General features: G+C 34.3%; 1 protein-coding gene across 1 annotated transcript in view; it reads left to right on the top strand.

The window, feature by feature from the left end:
* The window catches only part of LOC111161307 (Nik related kinase), a 137,518-nt gene extending 117,359 nt beyond the window's left edge, over nucleotides 1-20,159 (top strand). The window contains exons 22-29 of the mRNA XM_022524898.1: nucleotides 2,471-2,614; nucleotides 5,144-5,302; nucleotides 9,715-9,819; nucleotides 11,433-11,575; nucleotides 12,084-12,233; nucleotides 15,286-15,445; nucleotides 18,542-18,681; nucleotides 20,064-20,159. Coding sequence (XP_022380606.1) covers nucleotides 2,471-2,614; nucleotides 5,144-5,302; nucleotides 9,715-9,819; nucleotides 11,433-11,575; nucleotides 12,084-12,233; nucleotides 15,286-15,445; nucleotides 18,542-18,681; nucleotides 20,064-20,159 — 1,097 coding nt within the window. The remainder of the gene's footprint in view (nucleotides 1-2,470; nucleotides 2,615-5,143; nucleotides 5,303-9,714; nucleotides 9,820-11,432; nucleotides 11,576-12,083; nucleotides 12,234-15,285; nucleotides 15,446-18,541; nucleotides 18,682-20,063) is intronic.
* The last annotated feature ends 980 nt before the right edge of the window (nucleotides 20,160-21,139 follow it).

The following is a 21,139-nucleotide window of genomic DNA, read 5'->3' as shown; positions in this document are numbered from 1 at the left end:
CAGTGGGAAGCCTGCTTCTCCCTCTCCCATTCCCCCCCCCACTTGTGTTCCCTCTCTCAATATCTCTCTCTCTGTCAAATAAAGAAATAAATCTTTAAAAAACTGAGTTTAGTATTTTTACTTTAAGATGGTGTGTAGCATTTAATAACTAATGAAGTATTACAGGATATATTTCTGTATGTTCTTGTTTTTAAATAATCTTGTGGATTTGTAGAGAAAGTTCTTTCAATATTGTCTCTTTTTTAATGTTTCAAGTTCTTATCTAAACTCTAGTTAGTTAACATATAGTGTAATATTAGTTTCAGGAGGAGAATTTAGTGATTCATCACTTATATATAACACCCAGTGCTCATTACAACAATTGCCCTCCTTAATGCCCATCATCCATTTAACCCAGCCTGCTACCACCTTCTGTTAAGCAACCTTCAGTTTGTTCTGTCTCTTTTATGGTTTGCCTCTCTCTCTTTCTTTTTCATCCCCTTATGTTCATCTGTTTTTTTTCTTAAATTTCACAAATGAGTGAAATCATATGATATTTATCTTTCTCTGACTGAATTATTTCACTTAGCATAATACTCTCTAGCTCCAACTACATCGTTGCAAATGGCAAGATTTCATCATTTTTGGTGGCTGAATAATATTTCTGTGTGTGTGTGTGTGTGTGTGTGTGTGTGTGTGTGTTTATACCACTTCTTCTTTATCCATTCCTTGGTCAATGGACACTTGGGCTATATCCATAATTTGGCTATTGTTGATAATGCTGTGTAAACATTGAGGTGCATGTATCCCCTTGAATTAGTATGTTTATATTCTTTGGGTAAATACCTAGTAGTGCCATTGCTGGATCATAGGGTAGTTCTAGTTTTAACTTTTTATGGAACCTCCATACTGTTTTCTAGAGTGGTTGCACCAGACTGCATTCCCACCAATAGTAATAAGAGGGTTCCCCTTTCACCAAATCCTCACCAACATCTGTTATTTCTTGTGTTGTTAATTTTAGCCATTCTGACAGGTGTGAGGTGGTATCTTATTGTAGTTTGATTTGTATTTCCCTGATGATGAGTGACGTTGAGTATCTTTTCATGTGTCTATTAGCCATCTGTATGACCTTTGATAATGTCTTAACTTTGATAGATTTTTTTTCAGTCCTTTACCCTAGAAGAATTATAACCATATTAGTAGGGCTCAGACAATATTTTACCTCAAGCCAGTGTGAATCATAAATGAAACAGAATAAATACATGGGAGGGAAGAAATTCAAAGTAAATGCCAACCTCTGACTTGCAATTTCATAGATTTTGCTCACTGCATGTTTGAACAGAAGACAGAAATTTAAATTAAAAGTAGAGCAGTGTAGCAAACATTATAGCTATCTGATTGAATAACTTAGAAAAAAACATGTTACCATCAAAGTTACTATATTGTGGCAGATAACAAGAAAGCAGAGTTTACTGCATTATCATTTCAATCCAGCGACTACCCAGAGATCTAATTAATGTCTAATAATTCATTTTTATAACTAGTGGTTTTGTATTTTGAAAAATAAAAGATTGTAGTCAAAATTGACTGTATTTCCCCCTCCCTCTCTGATTCCTCTTTGGGAGTAAATGCAATTCCTAAATCTGCCACAAGCCTTTATTTAGAGAGCTGGTAAAGGACAGAATAGAAAAATGAAAGCAGAGACACTTGTCTTTTCTCCTTATATCTTTGAAATACAAATAGTCTCCAAGTAAAAGGAAAACACTGAAGTGTTCTCCATTATATTACTTGGCTAAGTTTTTCCTATGTCTCAGGTTATGGGGAAAACTCCCACAGTGGTGTGAAGTATATTATAATTTATCTTAATCTTCTATTTCAGCCCTCTCATTCAAACTTTTAACAGTGTTTATATTTGAATAAATAGAGCCAGCAGACAAAGAATAGAATGTAGGAATTTAGATACAGAAAAGTAGGAATTACTTTCACAGGTATTTTGCAATGTAAGTTTTTTAATATATGCATGAACAGACTCACCCAATTTAAAAATAATTTTCATATAATTACTGTAAAAGCATTAAACCCTTAGTTATAATTAAGAATGAGGAATCAACCGAACTGAATTCGTCATATTCACTAGACATCCTTTATTTAAAGGTAATTTTCAAAAAGGTTGATTGATTTTTATAAAGTTTAGGATTCTGCTAAATGGTGGTGAGATATTTATAAAGTTCTCCTTTTGAGATGCCACACCAGGCACCAGCCAGTAGTAATATTGCCAGAAGTTATTGTCTTCTACATTTTAATGTATTTCAGAGAAATTTGTTTTATTGGTAGAGTTCATTGTTACACCGTATGAGGTTAACATTAGCCTAAAGTGATATGGCATCTTTGCACAGACCAGTGCACTGTAATTGCAAAAGTGCTAATATAAATTCAATTATAAAAATATAATCTGAGCTAATATAGCACCTTTCTTTTTATATGCAAACAGGAGTGAATTTGCTGTTGGGAACCCGATCTAATCTGTATCTGATGGACAGAAGTGGAAAGGCAGACATCATTAAACTGATAAAGCGAAGACCATTCCGTCAGATTCAAGTTGTAGAGCCACTCAATTTGCTGATTACCATCTCCGGTTTGTTTAAGAACTAAAATTAGCTAAGTAATTATGTAGATTAATTAGGTTCCAAACTAGGCTAAAGACTTTCTTAGGTAAAAGTTTTCATAGGAAAGCACTTGAAATATAACCTTAAATTGGGACACCAAACTTCCCTACTTATGTTTTCTTATATATTTATAGTTTATTTTTTTTATTATGTTCAGTTAACCACTGTATAGTACATCATTAGTTTTTGAGGTAGTGTTCAAAGATTCATAAGTTAATCATAACACCCAGTACTCATTGTAACACGTGTCCTCTTTAATACCCTTAACCCTGCTACCCCTTCCCTTCGCAACCTTCCCCTCTGAAACCCTCAGTTTGTTTCCTGGGGTCCATAGTCTCTCATGGTTCATCTCCTTCTCTGAATTTTCCCCCTTCAGATTTCCCTCCTTTCCCCTATGGTCTTCCGCACTAATGCTTATATTCCACATATGAGTGAAACCATATGATAATTGTCTTTCTTTGCTTAACTTACTTCACTTAGCATAATCCCCTCCAGTTCCACCCTTGTCAATAAAAACGGTGGGTATTCATCCGTTCCGATGGCTGAGTAATATTCCATTGTATATACAAACCACATCTTCTTTACCCATTCATCTGTTGAAAGATATCTCGGCTCCTTCCACAGTTTGGCTGTTGTGGCCATTGCTGCTATGCACATTGGGTGCATGTGACCCTTCTTTTCATACATCTGTATCTTTGGAGTAAATACCTTGTAGTACAATTGCTGGGTCATTCTATTTGCAGTTTAAACTAACTTCTCACTCTCCTTTGGTGTCTGGATATTTGATTTTGATGCACCTCACCTAGGTTATTTGATAAGAGAAAAAAACATGTCATTTACATCTTTCAGGTCTTTTCTGAGTATCCACCTGCAATTTTACAACTCACAATTTCACCCACCCATGTGCAGATGACCACATCCATCATATACTTTCTTGTAATGTGCTAGAAACAACAAAGAACAAAGTAGACAATAATTGGATAAAAATGAAACTCTGTTGTCCCTGACAGCACTGTATCATGAGTACCTACAGACAGGATTAGTAACGAGAATGGATACCCTAAGACCTCCACCTTCCTCCCACATAGTAATTGAACTTCTTAGTTTTGGTCAGCCAGAACCTGAATCTCTGAATACGAGAGAGCAAATAAACAGATGTTAATAATAATTGTCATTAGTAAACATTACCTGGTATTAGAAAACATTAGTACTGAAGTCAACTATAGGCAAAAGACAACTGACAAAAGGATAGAAAAAGTTAAAAAAATGGTTTAACTGTAGAATAAAATGATGCTAATTTAAAGTTATTTATATGTGTTTGCATGTTTCCTGTCTATACCTAATAGCTATATGGCACATTAATTAATGATTATGTATATACCTAAAAATTATTAACTTTGCTTTAAGTTTTGGTTAGGGGAGAAAATCCTCTATAGATATGCTAAAGCTTCATGATTTTTTATCATGTTTCATTTTATTCATTTATAATTGTTTGAGGTACACAGATGTAATATTTAGATTTTGAAAACATCTGGGTGGCTTAGAGACTGCACATCTGGATAAGATCTCTTTAATTTTTATCCAGCTTTCTCTAACCCAAATGTGCCCTTTTTAATGCTCAAATTTTTGTCAAATGTGGATTATTTTTGCATCAAATAACACTGAGAACATCAGTGTAGAAAGATACCTAATAGTTTAGAGTGCAAATTTATTCTACCACTTAAGATTAGAATGGAAATACACATAGATGTCTGAATTCTAATTTTGCTTTAAAAATGTCATGTAAAAACATATATAAAATTAATCACATAAGTAATAATCTTATTGTTAAGCCTAGAAATTTTGTAACAATAAACTGTAAAAAAATGAATACAAAGTCACTACATATGAAAACAAATGTGTAATTCGATGGCTTGTTTTTCCTGAAGGAATTGTAAGAATTTGCTGGGGTTTACAATTACAAAATTAGCAACAAAGATAAATTTGATTGAGAAAAAAATAATAAAGCTTTATTTTTTAAGTGTGATGGAATGAAAGAGCACAAAGAGACCCTTCCCACTAGCCCTCTATTCCTAGCAGTCAATACATCAGACATCCGTCTCATACATACATACTACCAAGAACAGCTTCTGGGTCTCCGAATCCCAGAGGGATCATGACTTAGATAAAAGCCAAAGTATGAATGAATGGATGGTAATTCTGTTGCTGTACCATGGCAGTCTTATCCTGTCTCAAAGAAGTATTTTACTTCTCTTCAGACAGGCACATAGGTAGCTAATAGGCATTTTGACTATCTCTTGGAAGTGAGAGGCTAACAAAGACTTTGCTATCATATTTTAAAACTCCGAAGGGAAGAACCTAGTAGTGTAGTTTTTTCTAAAAGTGCTTTCTACTTTAATGAGAATATTTAGTTAAAAGGACCAAATACATTTATTGTTTTGTTTTTCTAATATATGAAAAAAATAGACTGAATAAAAACACTCCATCTTATCTATCAGGCCATAAGAACAGACTTAGGGTGTATCATTTGACCTGGCTGAGGAACAAGATTTTGAATGATGATCCAGAAAGTAAAAGAAGACAAGAGGAAATGCTAAAGACAGAGGAAGCCTGCAAAGCTATTGATAAGTTGACAGGATGTGAACACTTCAGTGTCCGTAAGTCCGATTTTATGTTTACTATAGCTATATAAAGTTTGCTTTCTTTCGGTTAGTGAAGTACATTACCGTGAGAGGCAAAGTAGATAATGAAAATAATTTGCAACTTCCTATACAAAAATGAGTGAATTTCACTGAAACATTTTCCAGGTCCTCTATGCCACAATCATAGTTGTTGAGAAAATATCGTTTAACTTAAAAAGCTATTGAAGTTTGGTTTACTTTCTTACCTTTCTCCCCTTCCCAGTCACTCTCATTGTCCAGATAAATTGATACTTCTTTCTTGCTTTATATAACTCCAACCATATAAATGTTCTTGATGCACCTTCAATAACCTGCAAGGAGATGCATATGATATTATCTTTCCTTGGAACAGCTGTAAAATAGAATTACATAATAATTCCACTTTCTTAAATTGGAAATTTTATCTTAATAGTGACCAGGAAGCTTTGCAATGAATCCAAAAGAAAATTCTTTTTTTTTTAAAGATTTTATTTATTTATTTGACAGACAGAGATCACAAGCAGGCAGAGAGGCAGGCAGAGAGAGAGAGGAAGGGAAGCAGGCTCCCCGCTGAGCAGAGAGCCCGATGCGGGGCTCGATCCCAGGACCCTGGGATCATGACCTGAGCCGAAGGCAGCGGCTTTAACCCACTGAGCCACCCAGGGGCCCCCCAAAAGAAAATTCTGTGGTCTACTGGCTCTTGCTCCCACTGTCAATATTCATGAGTATAATTGCTATGTATTTTCTGTCTAATTAGTGTTTTTTCTTATGTCCTATCTGTTTACAACCATTCACTACAAAATGAAGTCATAGCTCCATGGTCTCAGAATCCGTCTCTCATTTGTCAACAACTAGAAAGTGATATTATCCCATTCTATTCTGTTTCTGAAGCAAATCCCCTCTATTATCAGCCTTTGTTTTCTTCTTTCCTATTCATTAATTACCCCTTCAGACAGAGCCACTGGCATAGGTAAGAGATAGTTGGAATCACATAATATGAGTTTTAGCAGGTTATTGTTATTCTGACTGATCATTTCTGTTTTGCATATAAGGGCTTTTCCAGAATAGATTTCTGCATCTGTGTATATAAGTACTCATACACCATTAAAAGGAGAAATGAGTACCCAAACAAACCAGGAATTAAATAAATACACTACTTTCTTCTAGTTTTATGTATCACTGCTCTCCTCCAAATCATATGTATTTGGTAGCCAAAGATGAAAGAGATCCCCAGATGTTAAACAAGGAGTTTATATAGCAGAACTGCCTTCCTCTTATTAACTTGTAAATTTTTTAATTCAATAAGAGTTTATGAAAATGAATTATAATAATATCTTACTGTGTTCTTGCTAAGGAGATGGACTAGTTAAGATGTGTTTTCCTGGCTGTCCCCATTCTAGCCCTCCCCACCTCTTATAACAACCAGAAACCTTTGTCTACTGGCAGGTGAAACAATAGCATCTTCATACAGTAAGACAGCCATGTACTCATACTTGCATGGAGTTTTCATAGCCTTTCAAGATCCATAAAATAATTGATTGACACCAATTACTGCCATGTATTAAAATTATAGGAAATGTTAGTTTAACAGAAAATTTCTTTGCTTATTGGAGGTTAATTAATCATGCTTCTTTGACCGGCTTGGGAACAGTGTAAAAGAGAAAGATAAAATAACTAGAATCAGAGAGAGAGAGAGAGAATATGAATAAGAGAAGGGGGATAGAAAGAGAAGCCTTATATTTGGTCTTTGATGAAATCTGACTAGAAAGGACAGAAGCAATGTTTCTGCCAAGGAAGAAGGGTTTTGGTACAACATATAAATCTAGCAAGTAGGCCAACATATTCCATAGGAATCAGAAAGTCTATATGAGAGAAAGCATATACTTCTTATTCTTTTTTCTCTTTTCTTTTTAAAAAACACCTGCATTGGAATAATTTATATATCAAAAATGTACCCATTTAGAAGTGTACAATCAATGGTTTTTAGTATGTTTATGGAGTTGTGTAAACCATTATCATAATCCCATATTCATTATCCCAAAAAGAACCGCCATAGCCATTAGCAATCACTCCACATTCCACCCCTCTTAACATTCACCTTATTCTCCTCACAGTCCTAAATAACCACTGATCTACTTTCCTTTGCTCTATTTTTTTTTTCCTTTTCTGGACAGTTTATTTAAATGGAATCATACATGGTCTTTGTGATAGACTTCTGTCACTTAGTATAACGTTTTCAAGGTTCATGCATGCTCTAGCCTGTATCAGTACTTGCTTTTTCTGCTGAATAGTATTGCATTGCATAGATACACCTTTTGTTTATACAATTTTTATATATCCATTGTTTATATATATTTCCTTTCTCTTGGATAGTACTGCCACACTGTTTTTCCAAGTGGCTGTGCCATTTTACATTGCCATAAGTATGGAGACTCCATTTTCTCTTCATCCTTGCCAACATTTGTAGATGTCTGTCTTTTGATTCTAGGTATCTAAGTGGGTGTGAAGTGGCATCTTATTGTAGTATTGATTTATATTTCCCTGATAGCTAATGTTGTCAAGTATGTATGTATGCATGTATGTGTCTTCTATCTATCTATCATCTATCTATCTATCTATCTATCATATTTTTATTATTGAGTTGTAAGCATTCTACATATTCTGGATCCTAGGAGCTTATCAGATATATGATTTTCAAATATTTTCTCCCATTTCATAGGTTATCTTTTCATTTTGACAGTGTCTTTTGATACTCCCAAATTTTAGTTTGGATGAAACCCAATTTATATTTTTTTTCTCTTGCTGCTTATGTTTTTCATGTCAAATATAAAAATCCATTGCCATGAATATCTATCCCTATATATGCCATGAATATCTACCTCTATATATGCTTCTCAGAGTTTTATAGTTTTAGGTCTTTGGCCCTTCTGAATTAGTTGCTGTATATGGTGTGAGGTAAGAGGTTCAACTTATTCTTTTGTATGTGGATATTCAGTTGTCCCAGTGCCATTTGTTGAAAAGAGTATTCTTTCCCAACTGAATGGTCAGGATACCCGTTGACCATAAATGTATGGGTTTATTTGCAGACTCCCAGTTCTAGTCTGTTGATCTATGTGTTTATCCTTATCTCAGGACGACACTCTTTTGATTGCTGTAGCTTGTAGTAAATTTTGAATTTGGGAAGTATGAGTCATCCAACTTTGTTTTTCTTTTTTCACAATTATTTTGGCTATTTGGAGCCTCTTCCAATTCCATATGAATTTTAGGATCAACATTTCCCTTTCTGCATAAGAGGCCATTGGATTTTAATAGCAATTGCATTGAATCCATAAATCATTTTGGGTAATACTCTCCTGTTTTTGAAATACTGACATTTTTATTATTTTATTTATTTAGTGACTTAAAGCAACAGTGATTTATTTTTTTCTCGTAAGTCTTTGAGCTGACCAAGGCTCAGCTGAATTTTTTAAATATAGTTGATACCTAATGTTACATTAGTTTCAGGTGTAAAACATAGTGCTTCATATTCTGTTTGTTATGCTGTGTTCATCACAAGTGTAGTTAACATCTGTCACCATACAACGTTATTATAATATCATTTATCGTATTCCCTATGTTGTACCTTTTATTTCCATGATTTATTCATTCCCTAACTGGAGACTTATACCTCCCACTCCCCTTCACCCATTTTGCCCATCCTCCACATGCTTTCCTTCTGGTAACTATCAGTTTGATCTCTGTATTTATAGGTCTGATTCTTTTTGTTTGTTTATTCATTTTGCTTTTTAGATTACACATGAAGTCATAAGTATTTGTCTTTCTCAGTGTGACTTATTTCACTTAGCAGAATGCCCTCTAGGTGGGGCGCCTGGGTGGCTCAGTTGGTTAAAGCCTTTGCCTTCAGCTCAGGTCATGATCCCAGGGTCCTGGGATCGAGCCTCGCATCAGGCTCTCTGCTTAGCAGGAAGCCTGCTTCCTCCTCTCTCTTTCTGCTGCCTCTCTGCCTACTTGTGGTCTCTGTCTGTCAAATAAATAAATAAAATCTTAAAGAAAAAAAAAAGAATACCCTCTAGATTCATCCATGTATTGGCCTCTTAACAATGTTAAGTCTACCCATCCACTAACAGAGGAAATCTTTCCATTAATTTAAGTCTTCTTTAATTCCCTTCAACAACGTTCTATGGTTTTCAGTGTATAGAGTGCTCTTAAAGGCTAATACATACACTTCATAAGACTAGATAGTTTTGTCACTTTTTGGGGTCATCAAATTGTAAGTAAATAGCTTTTCTAAAAATATATGATCTGCACTCTTATGTTGTAGTTATGATATTTTTCATGACTAACACAAATACTACAGTGTTCTTGTTAACTCTGTGGCATTGTTACTTCTCTGTATTTTATCATTGTAGTTCAGCATGAAGAAACAACATATATTGCAATTGCTTTGAAATCATCAATTCACCTTTATGCTTGGGCACCAAAGTCCTTCGATGAAAGCACTGCTATTAAAGTAAGTGGTCTCCTTCTTCTTTGGATCATATGGTTTTTCTTTTGAGAAATTGTAAACAGAGAAATATTTTGAAATACAGTAGCAAAAATGTATACCATTCTTCTACAGTTAATGTAATGTAACTATACCATGTCAATAATTATCATTTAACCCTTTATTAGATAATTCACAGGCACCACAGCAAGGGAGAAAGTGAGGGAAATCCCTGATCCCTCCCCTTAAAGGACCTCCCTACCAGCTCCTCACTCCCAATTCCTGTAGTCAACATGAAGACCTTCTCTTCTAGAGCCCCAAACACAGCCTTTCGGTGCCACCCCAATGACTTGAAGCTAAGAAAGTCCCTGTTCTCTCTTAGTGGGGGGTGGAGAGCAGAGGGAAGGTAAGGAAAGGTGTGGCAATGGCAGAAGGTGGATCCCCATTGGAAGAGGAATGAGGGAAGAGAAAGCCTTTGCTCTAATTACCAGGGCTACAATAGATGGGGGTGGGGAGGAAAGGGAAGGGTGGGTCTATATTTCTTCCAAGCTGGAACTCTAAACACATTTCTCTCCAGAACTATTACAAGGAATGGTGGTTAGGCTTATTTGGATTACCAGTAATATTTCCACCTTTATTATGGTTTAACTGAACTTCTATGGATCAGCCTCTTAAGGTAACCAGTTGGTGTCCCAAACAGTTAAGTTGCTAATGACTTTTTAATCTCATCTCATAAGCTGGGGATTCTTTTTATCTTTCTTATTTTTAATAATACTCCAGAATTCTATGTCAATAGGATTATTTTGTGTTTATTCCATAACAGTGAGGACTGATTAATGAACTGGGAGCATTATATAGAGTCCAGTAACTCCTAATCTGGAGTGTACATCAGAATCATCTGGAGCATTTGTTAAAAGTTTAGATGTCAGACCCAACCCCAGGCTGAATTAGTAGGTCTGGAGTATGGCCTGGGAATCTATATTTTTAGCAAATGTTCCAGTTGGCTTTGAACTAGTTGTTCCATGGACAAGTTTTTACAAAGCACTGATTAAGGACACATCACAATAGACTCCAGCAAGGTATTTATGATATATTTTTGTATCTTAGGTCAAGGTCTGCTTACATGCTATATTTTGCAGCCAAAACATCAAATGTATGCAGTAAAGATGGACTAATTTTTATGACTACCTCTCGATGTCTATTTGTACAATAAATATGTTTGTTTTTAAATAGCACAGACTACGATATAGACAGTCTGTGTCTGACACAAATTATATCTCTGATCTGATCTCCCTAAATTGGGCCTTGGGTCAGCTCTCCGTATTTGGATATGGGTTTGTTCTTGGCTGTCTGCTGATTGGTCAGAGCTGCCTGATATGGAGCTGGAAAATAAAGAAGATAAGTACCAACACTCTGTCTAGATTGATATACAGTTTCTGGTCTAAGTCCTTCCTCCAGTTCTTGAATCTCACCTCATGACTACAATATGGTGAATCCTGTGATGTCCAGTCCTCTACTGTGACCTGAACTTGGCAATGAATCCTGTTTGGCTTTTTATTTCCTTGGACTAGGAACCATAGGAGCCTAGAGTACATCCAGTCTATGGTAGGTTAACATGTCTGGCCTTTTTCATTCCCTACCAAGTATGCATTGATCAATCAGCAGACTCTGAAGGAGACTACATGTCCTATGAAGCCTATATACGAATACTGGCAAAAATACAGGCAGCTGATCCAGCGAACCGGTTTAAGAGACCAGATGAGCTCCTTCATTTGCTGAAGCTCAAGGCAAGGAATTTAAAGACAACAAACAGAGTGATGAGCCATACAAGGTTCTTATGATCATTGGAGATCCGGCCTCTGAAGGGAAACTCAAAATTTAGAACCTGAATATAATTATGTTCTTTTTTTTAAAAGACTGTATTTATTTATTTGACAGAGAGAGACATAGCAAGAGAGGGAACACAAGCAGGGGGAGTGGGAGAGGGAGAAGCAGGCTCCCCACTGAGCAGGGAGCCTGATGTGGGCCTCAATCCCAGGATCCTGGGATCATGACCTGAGCCAAAGGCAGATGCTTAACGCCTGAGCCACCCAAGCACCCTATAGAACCTGAATATAATTATGTTCTTGGGGTAGTAACAGACCTAAGAAAAAGTTATAATATAGTCTAAATATATTGTGTAATTTAAAGAATCAACCATGGTTTTATAAACCTGTTAAACAAAAGAGCAGGGGGAAGTTTTGCCTTAGAGTGTCATTTTTGGCCTTTTGGCCATATTTGGTTTTATATCTACAGGTGTTTCCAACAGCTTGTCATAAGCCAGTGACAGTTGACCTGGCTATTGGTACTGAAAAAAGACTAAAGATTTTCTTCAGCTCAGCAGATGGATATCACATCATTGATGCAGAATCTGAGGTTATGTCTGATGTGACTCTGCCAAATAACGTAAGATCCCTAGAAATAATTGTACACCATAATTTGAGTTTTTCCTATTGTCAAAACTCTTAAAGGTTTAAAAATATGATTATTAATATCTGTACTGGAACTGAAACCTAAAAGGTAAGTATAGAGTGTCAGAAAGTAGTAAGGGATAAGCAGAAATGACTGATGGTTTCTTAGTCCAGACAGCTAAGTCTATTCTTCAGATAGATTTTGTTTGTCTGGCACAGTTTTTTTGTTTGTTTTTAAATGAATTGAGTGTACACCTAAAAATCTGGACTTCTGTTGATGAAACAAAAGAGCTGATAACATCTGGCCATTATTACTATCTGGCCATTATCAACTGGAAATGAGTCATGCCTGCCCCCTTTTATTTAAATTTTTTTTATGCCTGCCCTCTTTCGGATGGATTATATACTACATATTGTGTATCATTCACCTTTATATATTTATAATAACCAGTCTTAGTAGATGAGTGAGTTTGCAATCTTTCCTTTCAGTCTTTCTGCACCCTATAATATATAAACAGATTCTTTAAAAATTACACCAGTATTGCAGCATTATCATCCTCCTTCTTTATCCAAATTGTAGAACTTTAACCATGATATATAGCAAATTATCATAAAGTGTTCTCTTATAGTATCAATTATGGTTAGACTTTCTGATCAAAGGATTCAGCATTTTAAAAGCTAATGCACTTCAGCTCTTAACTCTTAAATGATTATAAATAATAACTATGGCACAATATCTAAAATATGGATAATTATAAAAATAGTATATATATCATTTATATAGAGTTCAAACATAATACCTCATATACACATGCACCATACAAAATATAATTCTACTGTGTCTCAGATTTGATGGTAGCAATGATGTTTGTTTTATGGAAAATGATGTTTAAAAGAAAGGCCTGAACCAACAAACCCCTCTTCACCCTTTTTTAATTCCCCAGTTTGTTGACAACTAACATTTCAGTAGTTTAGCATTATATAAAGTCAAGAAGAAAACTTTTAAGTACTTTAAATCACTGTAGTAATGTGATATTTTGCATAGCTTTCAGATTGTCTCATAAATCTCTGACAAATTCCATAGAGCAATTGTCAAACAATTAGTGGAAACATTAAAAAATTTTTGGTCATATTAACAATACAATTAACTCATAGTTCAGTTGTCATCTATGAGCATATAGAAATCACCCTGTTTATAATGTAGAAAATGTTTAACTGAGCCCAGCCAAAGCCACTTAGATATGAGTTCAGATTAATATTAATATAAATATTATAGTACTTTTCAGTTGGAGTGTTCCATAGCTTCCTGCATCTTATTTTTTTTTTTATGTAATGGCTGATAACCTTTATTTTGAAGCTAGTTCCATATTAAATATTGCAATATCGGTCCAAATTTATACTTATTTGAAACATCACTCAAGAAGATTGCACTCTGTATTCCACTTGATTACCAAGCAAGGAGAATTATTTCCTTTTGAAGCAATCAGTTCATTATCACAGAAGCAAGAATGAGAGATCGGTTTTTTAAAAAAATATATTTTCTGACCTAATTAGGATAACTTAAATATATTCAAAAATAATATTTTTAGCTAAATGCCCTAGTGTACTGACCCATTAAAAGAGAAAGAACTCTAATAAAAGGGAGGAAAGTGTCTTCTGAAACAGAATGTACTAAAAATGATATTTTTCCAAGAGTGCCAGATTATAAAACCTGTAATGCTACAAGGGAGCCATGTGTGCTAAAGAATATCTGGTTACTGCTGGAATCATCTGAGAAACAAGGAATTACCTCTGGGGCTTTCTTGATTTGCAGCAGTCCAGCTTTATTCTAAACAGATTCTTTTTGAGGCAATCTTTTTCTTGCAATTTCTTTTTCTCTCTTCCTTCATCTCTTTTCTGATTCAATTGCTCATGCAAGTGCACAGGGAACGTATTAAAATTGCTTTTTGCCTCTGGATCCCCATTTTAGTTTTAAGGATTGTTGTTGCTGAGACATGGCCTCAAGCACTTGGCCTGAGTACGCTGGGTTTGGCAAGTATAGTTTCTGACCTTTTTTTTCTTGTAACTCGCTAATTTAGAGAAATAATAAAGGAATGTAATTGTTAATTTCTCAGGGAAATACTATTGATATGGCAATTTCTGTAGCCTAAGTAAATTTTGTCACATTGTTTTATGCATCATAAAATTTACAAATTCTTATACATTTCTTAGTATTTGATACTATGTTACCTAATACAGCTCTGTATTTATATATTGAAGACATTTAGTGATTTATAAATTAGATTAAAAAGCTTGCATTTTTTGTGAAGGGAGAATGACTGTTATATTTCAAGTAGTGATAAATATTTTAAAGTTGCCCCTTATAAACATTTTAAGCTCAAGCTATTTTTTAAAAGATTTTATTTATTTATTTGACAGAGAGATAGAGAGCACAAGTAGGCAGAGCGGCAGGCAGAGGGAGAGGGAGAAGCAGGCTCCCCGCCGATCAGGGAGCCAGATGTGGGACTCGATCCCAGGATCCCGGGATCATGACCTGAGCGGAAGGCAGCCGCTTAACTGACTGAGCCATCCAGGCACCCCAAGCTCAAGCTATTTTTAAATTAATTTTCTATTTCTGATTTAAATGAATTGGGTAACTAGTGCTTGTGTATTTGTTAGTTGGTTCGCATATTCATCGCTGAATTATTCATTAATGTGCTGAAATGAATCTGAAGTCCCACTCTGTAACAAGTAATGTTTCTTCTATCATTATACACATTTTGTTAAATTTCAACAAATTTTTCTCTGTTGGAAATGTATCTCTGTTTTATTCAAACAAAGTTTTCTCCTAAATATAAAGGACACTATTAATCAGTAATGCCTTTATGACATACAAAAAGCTCTTTTCAAGTGTTGGATAACATGTTATTTAATATTAATATAGAAGTTTCTCTTTCTCCCTGCGCTTCAAACTCTTTTTTGGTCTTTATTGCTCAGCCAAGCTGCTTCAGTTAAAGTAGTAGTAATAAAATGTTGGACATATAAATCTTTATGAAACATAATTCCAGCCCCTGGAAATCATTATACCACAGAATATCATCATTTTACCTGATTCCTTGGGAATTGGCATGATGCTCACTTTCAATGCTGAAGCCCTTTCTATGGAAGCAAATGAACAACTCTTCAAGAAGATCCTTGAAGTGTGGAAAGACATACCATCTTCAGTAGGTATGTACAAAAGTTTTTCTCTTTTATATGATCTCAGAGAAAGTTCTGTTTTCTGAAATATCATATTTTCTCAAGGCATATCAGCTTAATTTAGGATACTGTATACTTATTCCCTTAGTAAGGTGTGTATGTCCACCATATGTTAAATAAACTCACAAGGCTACCACAAAGAGATTAATTTTGACTGTCTTAGTTGTTCATGTGAAATAGTAATATAATTAAACTAGGGAAGGAATTCCTTTCCACAATAATTTGTAATTTTATTTTAACTCCCTTTGTTTAGACATTTTATGCAGATGTTGGAAATGGTCCTCACCCTGATCTTTGGGGTTTACCTTTATCTTAGGAGACTGCCAAATAATCATAAAAGAAGAGCAGAATATTTCTATTTCATATAGTAAATAGTGTTTTATTTAGAGAGTGATAATCCTGTGAAGAATCAAATACAAACTAAGTATGTGACATTTTGGTTGTCACTAGGATTTCATCATTCTTCATTTACAAAAGAGGTAAATATGACTGTCTGGAATACCTATTAGGTACTATCCAGATGGCAACATAAAGAAATAAAGAAAACTGCCTTTCATCTTCATCATGCCAGGACATTTTTTTTTTTCTTCTTGATGAATGCAGGACTGCTGATCTGGAAAAGATGAATAACTTGAGACTCTTGTATATGTCTCTGAGGCTTGGTGACTATAAAGGTGATTCTAGACAAGGAGCAGAATGCATATGAACAGTACAATTATTAGGAGAGTAGAGTGATTTGAGGGAGGACAAATGTTCCTGAAAAGAAGAGGGGATTAATGAAGCAAAAAAGAAAAAAGGGGAAGGAGAAGTAAAGGGAAGGACGGAGAAATAGAGGGAAAGGCAGTTTGTCTCTTAAGGACTCAAAAGCTTCTGAAATCTTTATGAAATGGCTAAATGTGTTCTCCATGCAGCTTTAAAGACCAGTTTGAAATGCTTTTTAATGAACATTTTTTTCATTATGAGATGATGGCACTTTGCATTGCATCTGCAGAATCCTTTCTTTTTGCACTCATAGTGTTAACAATGTCCTGGAAACCTCTTCCAATTTCTTCAAACAGGGAAGAACTCCCAAGGGCTTAAAACCATTTTAAGAGGCAGGGGTAAATGCTTATAATTGACAGAAAAAGAAACTGAAGATAACAAATCTTGTTCTAACCTTTACAGTGGTATTTTGTGATCAATATGTTAATCAGAAATTGAAATAAAGAAATTCAGTTCAAATGGGAAACTGAGCAAACCTCTATGTTTATGACACTAGACACTCATAGGAATCAAAGAGGTCTTGAAATGTCATCTGGTAAACTCTTGTCCTTAGGCAGAACAATTTCTGACCTAAAACAAAAAGCTATTTTAAGTTGAAAGGATTTGAAACACATCTCTCTCTATGTAAATAAATTATAGCACTATAAGAATGTGATATTTTGGTTTGTGTATTAAGGATATTTTGAGAATATACTAAGGACTGTAGTGTAACATTTATATTAAGGAAATCAATTTCCCTTTCTGTCTAAAAACAACTGCTTTGCTATTTAAAACTAACCTAGATCCAGATTTCCCCAATCTAAAATTTATATTTCTTGAGATATAATAGATATTTTCAATAATAAGATCATTGCTTTGTATTTTCAAACAAATATATAGAAGCATAGCAATCACAGCAGGTGTCACTAAGCATTCTCATTCCAAATCATTGGATCCCACTTCATAAGCAAGCTAACTCAGTTGCTAGGTTAAATGGCAAATTAATGTTTTTCAGAATTAAAGTAGAAATTACATGATGTCATATGAAGAGTGTGTTTGGACTCAGCAAGTATTAAATTTAGAATTTTTTGCTCTGTGTGGTTGTTGACAAAATACCAATTTTAATGAAGTATTCACATAGGTGATAAAAATAAGTGAAACCGTATGTTAATTGACTTTCTTTGTTTGACTTACTTCACTCAGCATAATCTCCTCCAATCCCATCCATGTTGATGCAAAATTTGGGGGAATGGGTGAGCCTGGTGATGAGTATTAAGGAGGGCATGGATTGCATGGAGCACTGGGTGTTATATGCAAAGAAGGAACCACGGAACTCTACATCAAAAATGATGTACTGTGTGGTGACTAACATAACACAGTAAAAAATATTGATATTATTTTAAATACAGGATTGAATTTATTTATGGAAATTTACTTTCCTATGAAGTACAGGGAAAAAAATCAACTTAAAAGTTAAACATTTAATGATAATACTGCTCCCTGTGTCAGAAAATACCTCACAGAATCAGCTGAGTATGTGGCTATTTACATAATTAGGTTTTCTACTTTAAGGCAATTGTCATTTTTTTTTAATTGAAGCGTAGTTGACATACAATGGTATATTAGTTTCAAATACACAACATGGTGATTTTATAATTCTATGCACTATTCAATGCTCACCATGATAAGTGTAGTCACAATCTGTCAACATCCATTTGTCATAATCTTTATTGTTACCATGTAGGTGACACAAGGTCCAAAAGTTGAAATCTTAATAAAATTTCCTTAGTCAGACTCAGCCTAAACAGTATCAAATTAGGTTTAGTTCTGCTTATAATGTGGTCATTCATTGACTTGAATTAGAGTTGCTAAAGTCATTATCTGAACAAGTCATTTTTAACAGTTTTAATTTTGAAGTTAGTTGGGTTTTTATGTATGTCACTTGAGCACAAATACAAACCCTTATGAAATGCTTTACCTCAACTAAACTGGAAAATAAATGGCTGTTGGTGGATTTTACTCTCTACAAACAGGGTAAAATTAATGCTTATCTTTTCCTGTGGTGTTAGAGAATAGGAATATAAATACAAATTAAGATCCAGTTATTCACTGTTGATCACAATTGTAACAGTGGATAGCTTGCTTGAATACCACTGCTGAGAAGCGTAATGGTCAAATGATTAACTGTAGAAGGAGGAAAATCAGAATATGTTTACCTGCACTGTAATAATGAGCATCTTAATAATCAAATGTTGACTGTGGTTATAATTTACTATTACTAACAGAAAAAATTGTATTTTTCTGATTTTTACATTTTTCCTGTAGCTGTTGAGTGTACACAGCGAACCACAGGATGGGGCCAAAGGGCCATTGAAGCCCGCTCTTTGCAGTCAAGAGTTCTGGAAAGTGAACTGAAGCGCAGGTCAATTAAGAAACTGAGATTTCTGTGTACCCGAGGTGACAAGGTATTGTTTATATCTCCTAGTTAAAGCAAAAATAAAGCAGGCAATGAAAATTAAGTAAGAAAATCCTTTTCCTAAAAAAAAAAGAAAGAAAATCCTTTTCCTTTGGCCATAAATATATTTGTGGTATAATTCCCAAATTGGCAAACTATTGATAAAAACAAGTTTTTATTTTGCAGTAGAATATCCCATTTTACAGGAAAGAAAAATAAATTGAGAGTCAATTATTTGTGTAATATGATCAGTTTTAACAACCAATTCAGATAGTTTCAATGGAAAATATGCTTTGTATGAAATCATTGCAGTCTCTACATACAATGAGAAATAATAGCATGAAAATATAATCCTGATAAAACTAGGAAACATCCACATTTTGAAATGATTGCAGAGGATTCAAACTAACACCAAAACAATCAGGGTAAAGAATTGTGCATGAAGAAAAGTACTGGTTTGCAGTATGAAGGGATACAATGGGAAGAACCAGTGTTCAAGGTCAGATAGACTTAGCATGCAGTCCCGACTCTGTCACCTAATGAGGTGTAAGAACCTGGAAATTTGATTAATCTTCTTGAGTCATAGTTCATTCATCTCCAAAATGAAAATATTAATAACTCCTCTGGTAAAAATTTTGAAAATTAGTGATAATGTATATATAGTAAGCGTCTCACAGACTACCTGGCACATAAAATGTGTTAAGTCAAGGGTAGCTAGGGTTATCATTGTTATCATCATCAGTATCAAAACCCTTCCAAGGATATTCATTGTGGATGTGGAAAACCTTACTCCTAAAAAGGAGGCCTCTGTTTGCTATTTATGTTCATGCTCTGTTTTAATTTTCTTTAAGGCACAGACCATTATCATAAGACATGTTCCTCTCTAAGCTGGTTAATTTAACTCAATATCATTCTATTGATGTCAGCCCATTTCACTGAAATAGAAAATCCCTCACCAAGTAGAAAATTTCAGTGGCCTCTTAAATACCAGCAACAATGGTAAACAACATCAAATAATTTAATCATTTCCTTATACTAAAAAATAAAGTAAAGCCAACTTGAGTAAAATCAGATTTTTTTAAACCAAATGGAATCCTTAAACAAAACTAATCAAGAATGTCCACAGATGAGTGCCACACCAAAACTTAATTTTATTTAAACCATATGAAGTACCATTATATAGAATATGGTATGATTGTTTTTTAATATATAATTTAGATTTCATACCAATTTAAAGTCTTATTCTTTCAGTAAATCCTGTTCAGTAAATAGTATGGCTTAATAGTTTAATTGGTTAATGTGGAATAATTGAAATTATAGTTCTATCTGTCATGTATCAGGTTACAAGATATTAAATATTTACTGATGGTGTCTTTTTTTCTCTTTTTAAAGCTGTTCTTTACCTCTACCCTGCGTAATCGCCACAGCCGGGTTTACTTCATGACCCTTGGAAAACTTGAAGAGCTCCAAAGCAATTATGGTGTTTAAAAGGTTCCAATGATTTATTACAACATTTACAAACATCATAAATATACAATTTACATCTTAAAATTTCTGAGATTAAATAAACATTCAGTTTTATTGTTAGGGAAAAATTAAATCAGATACTTAACTTTTAATGTAGCACAAAATAGTTCTAATGAGAAATGCATCTTTATATATAAAATTAACTATAGCAAGCTCTATGTACTCCAATGGTGTACGATATCTTTTGCACAAACTTTGTAACTTTTGTTACTGTGAATTCAAATATTACTCTTTGGACAGTTTGGACAGTATCTACATTCAGATTTTACACATGGAGTAAAGAAACTTGTAATGAGTTAGGTTCCAAATAGCTTTCAAAATAACTGGCTCTGAGTGAGGTTTTTCAGAAAAAAATAAAAATGACAACAAACAATATGCACATTTGTAAAGTCATATAAAGAACCTAAGTTTAGATTATTAAATGAAAATAATAAGGACTATGCTATAAACCAGACTAAGGCTGAACAACCTGCATGCCTGAAGAAAACTGCAGTGATAAAGGGAAAAAGGCCACCCATTCTTACTGTTCTTTGTCAGTTAAACTCCCAGTCAACGACCAGTTGTGCTTTTTCATTACCATGTTAAGCTGGTTTCCTCCTGATAAGGAGGAAGAAACTCTTAGATGCTTGATTTTCCTCACAAGCCCTGAAGATGTGCAATAGCTGTTAAAAAAAAAAAAACACCACCACCAAATAATACCCTCGTAAGCCTGAATACAGGACTGAGCTCCTTACACATGTACTGTACAAAGAGTTTTTTAAAATACTTTAAAGTAGGCGTCAAATTCTGACCCCCAAAGACAGATTGGTTGATTTATCAAAATTTTTATCTGGCCAACAGTGGGACCATCAGACAATATAGGATATTTTCCCCAACCCAGATTAAACCATATAAAAGTTTCCCCCAGTTATAAACAAAAAGAACAAAATGTAACCACAAAA

This window comes from Enhydra lutris, unplaced genomic scaffold (genome assembly GCF_002288905.1).
Source record: "Enhydra lutris kenyoni isolate GAN:26980312 unplaced genomic scaffold, ASM228890v2 scaffoldscaffold83, whole genome shotgun sequence".
NCBI lineage: Eukaryota > Metazoa > Chordata > Mammalia > Carnivora > Mustelidae > Enhydra > Enhydra lutris.
This window is presented reverse-complemented; position numbering and strand designations above follow the sequence as displayed.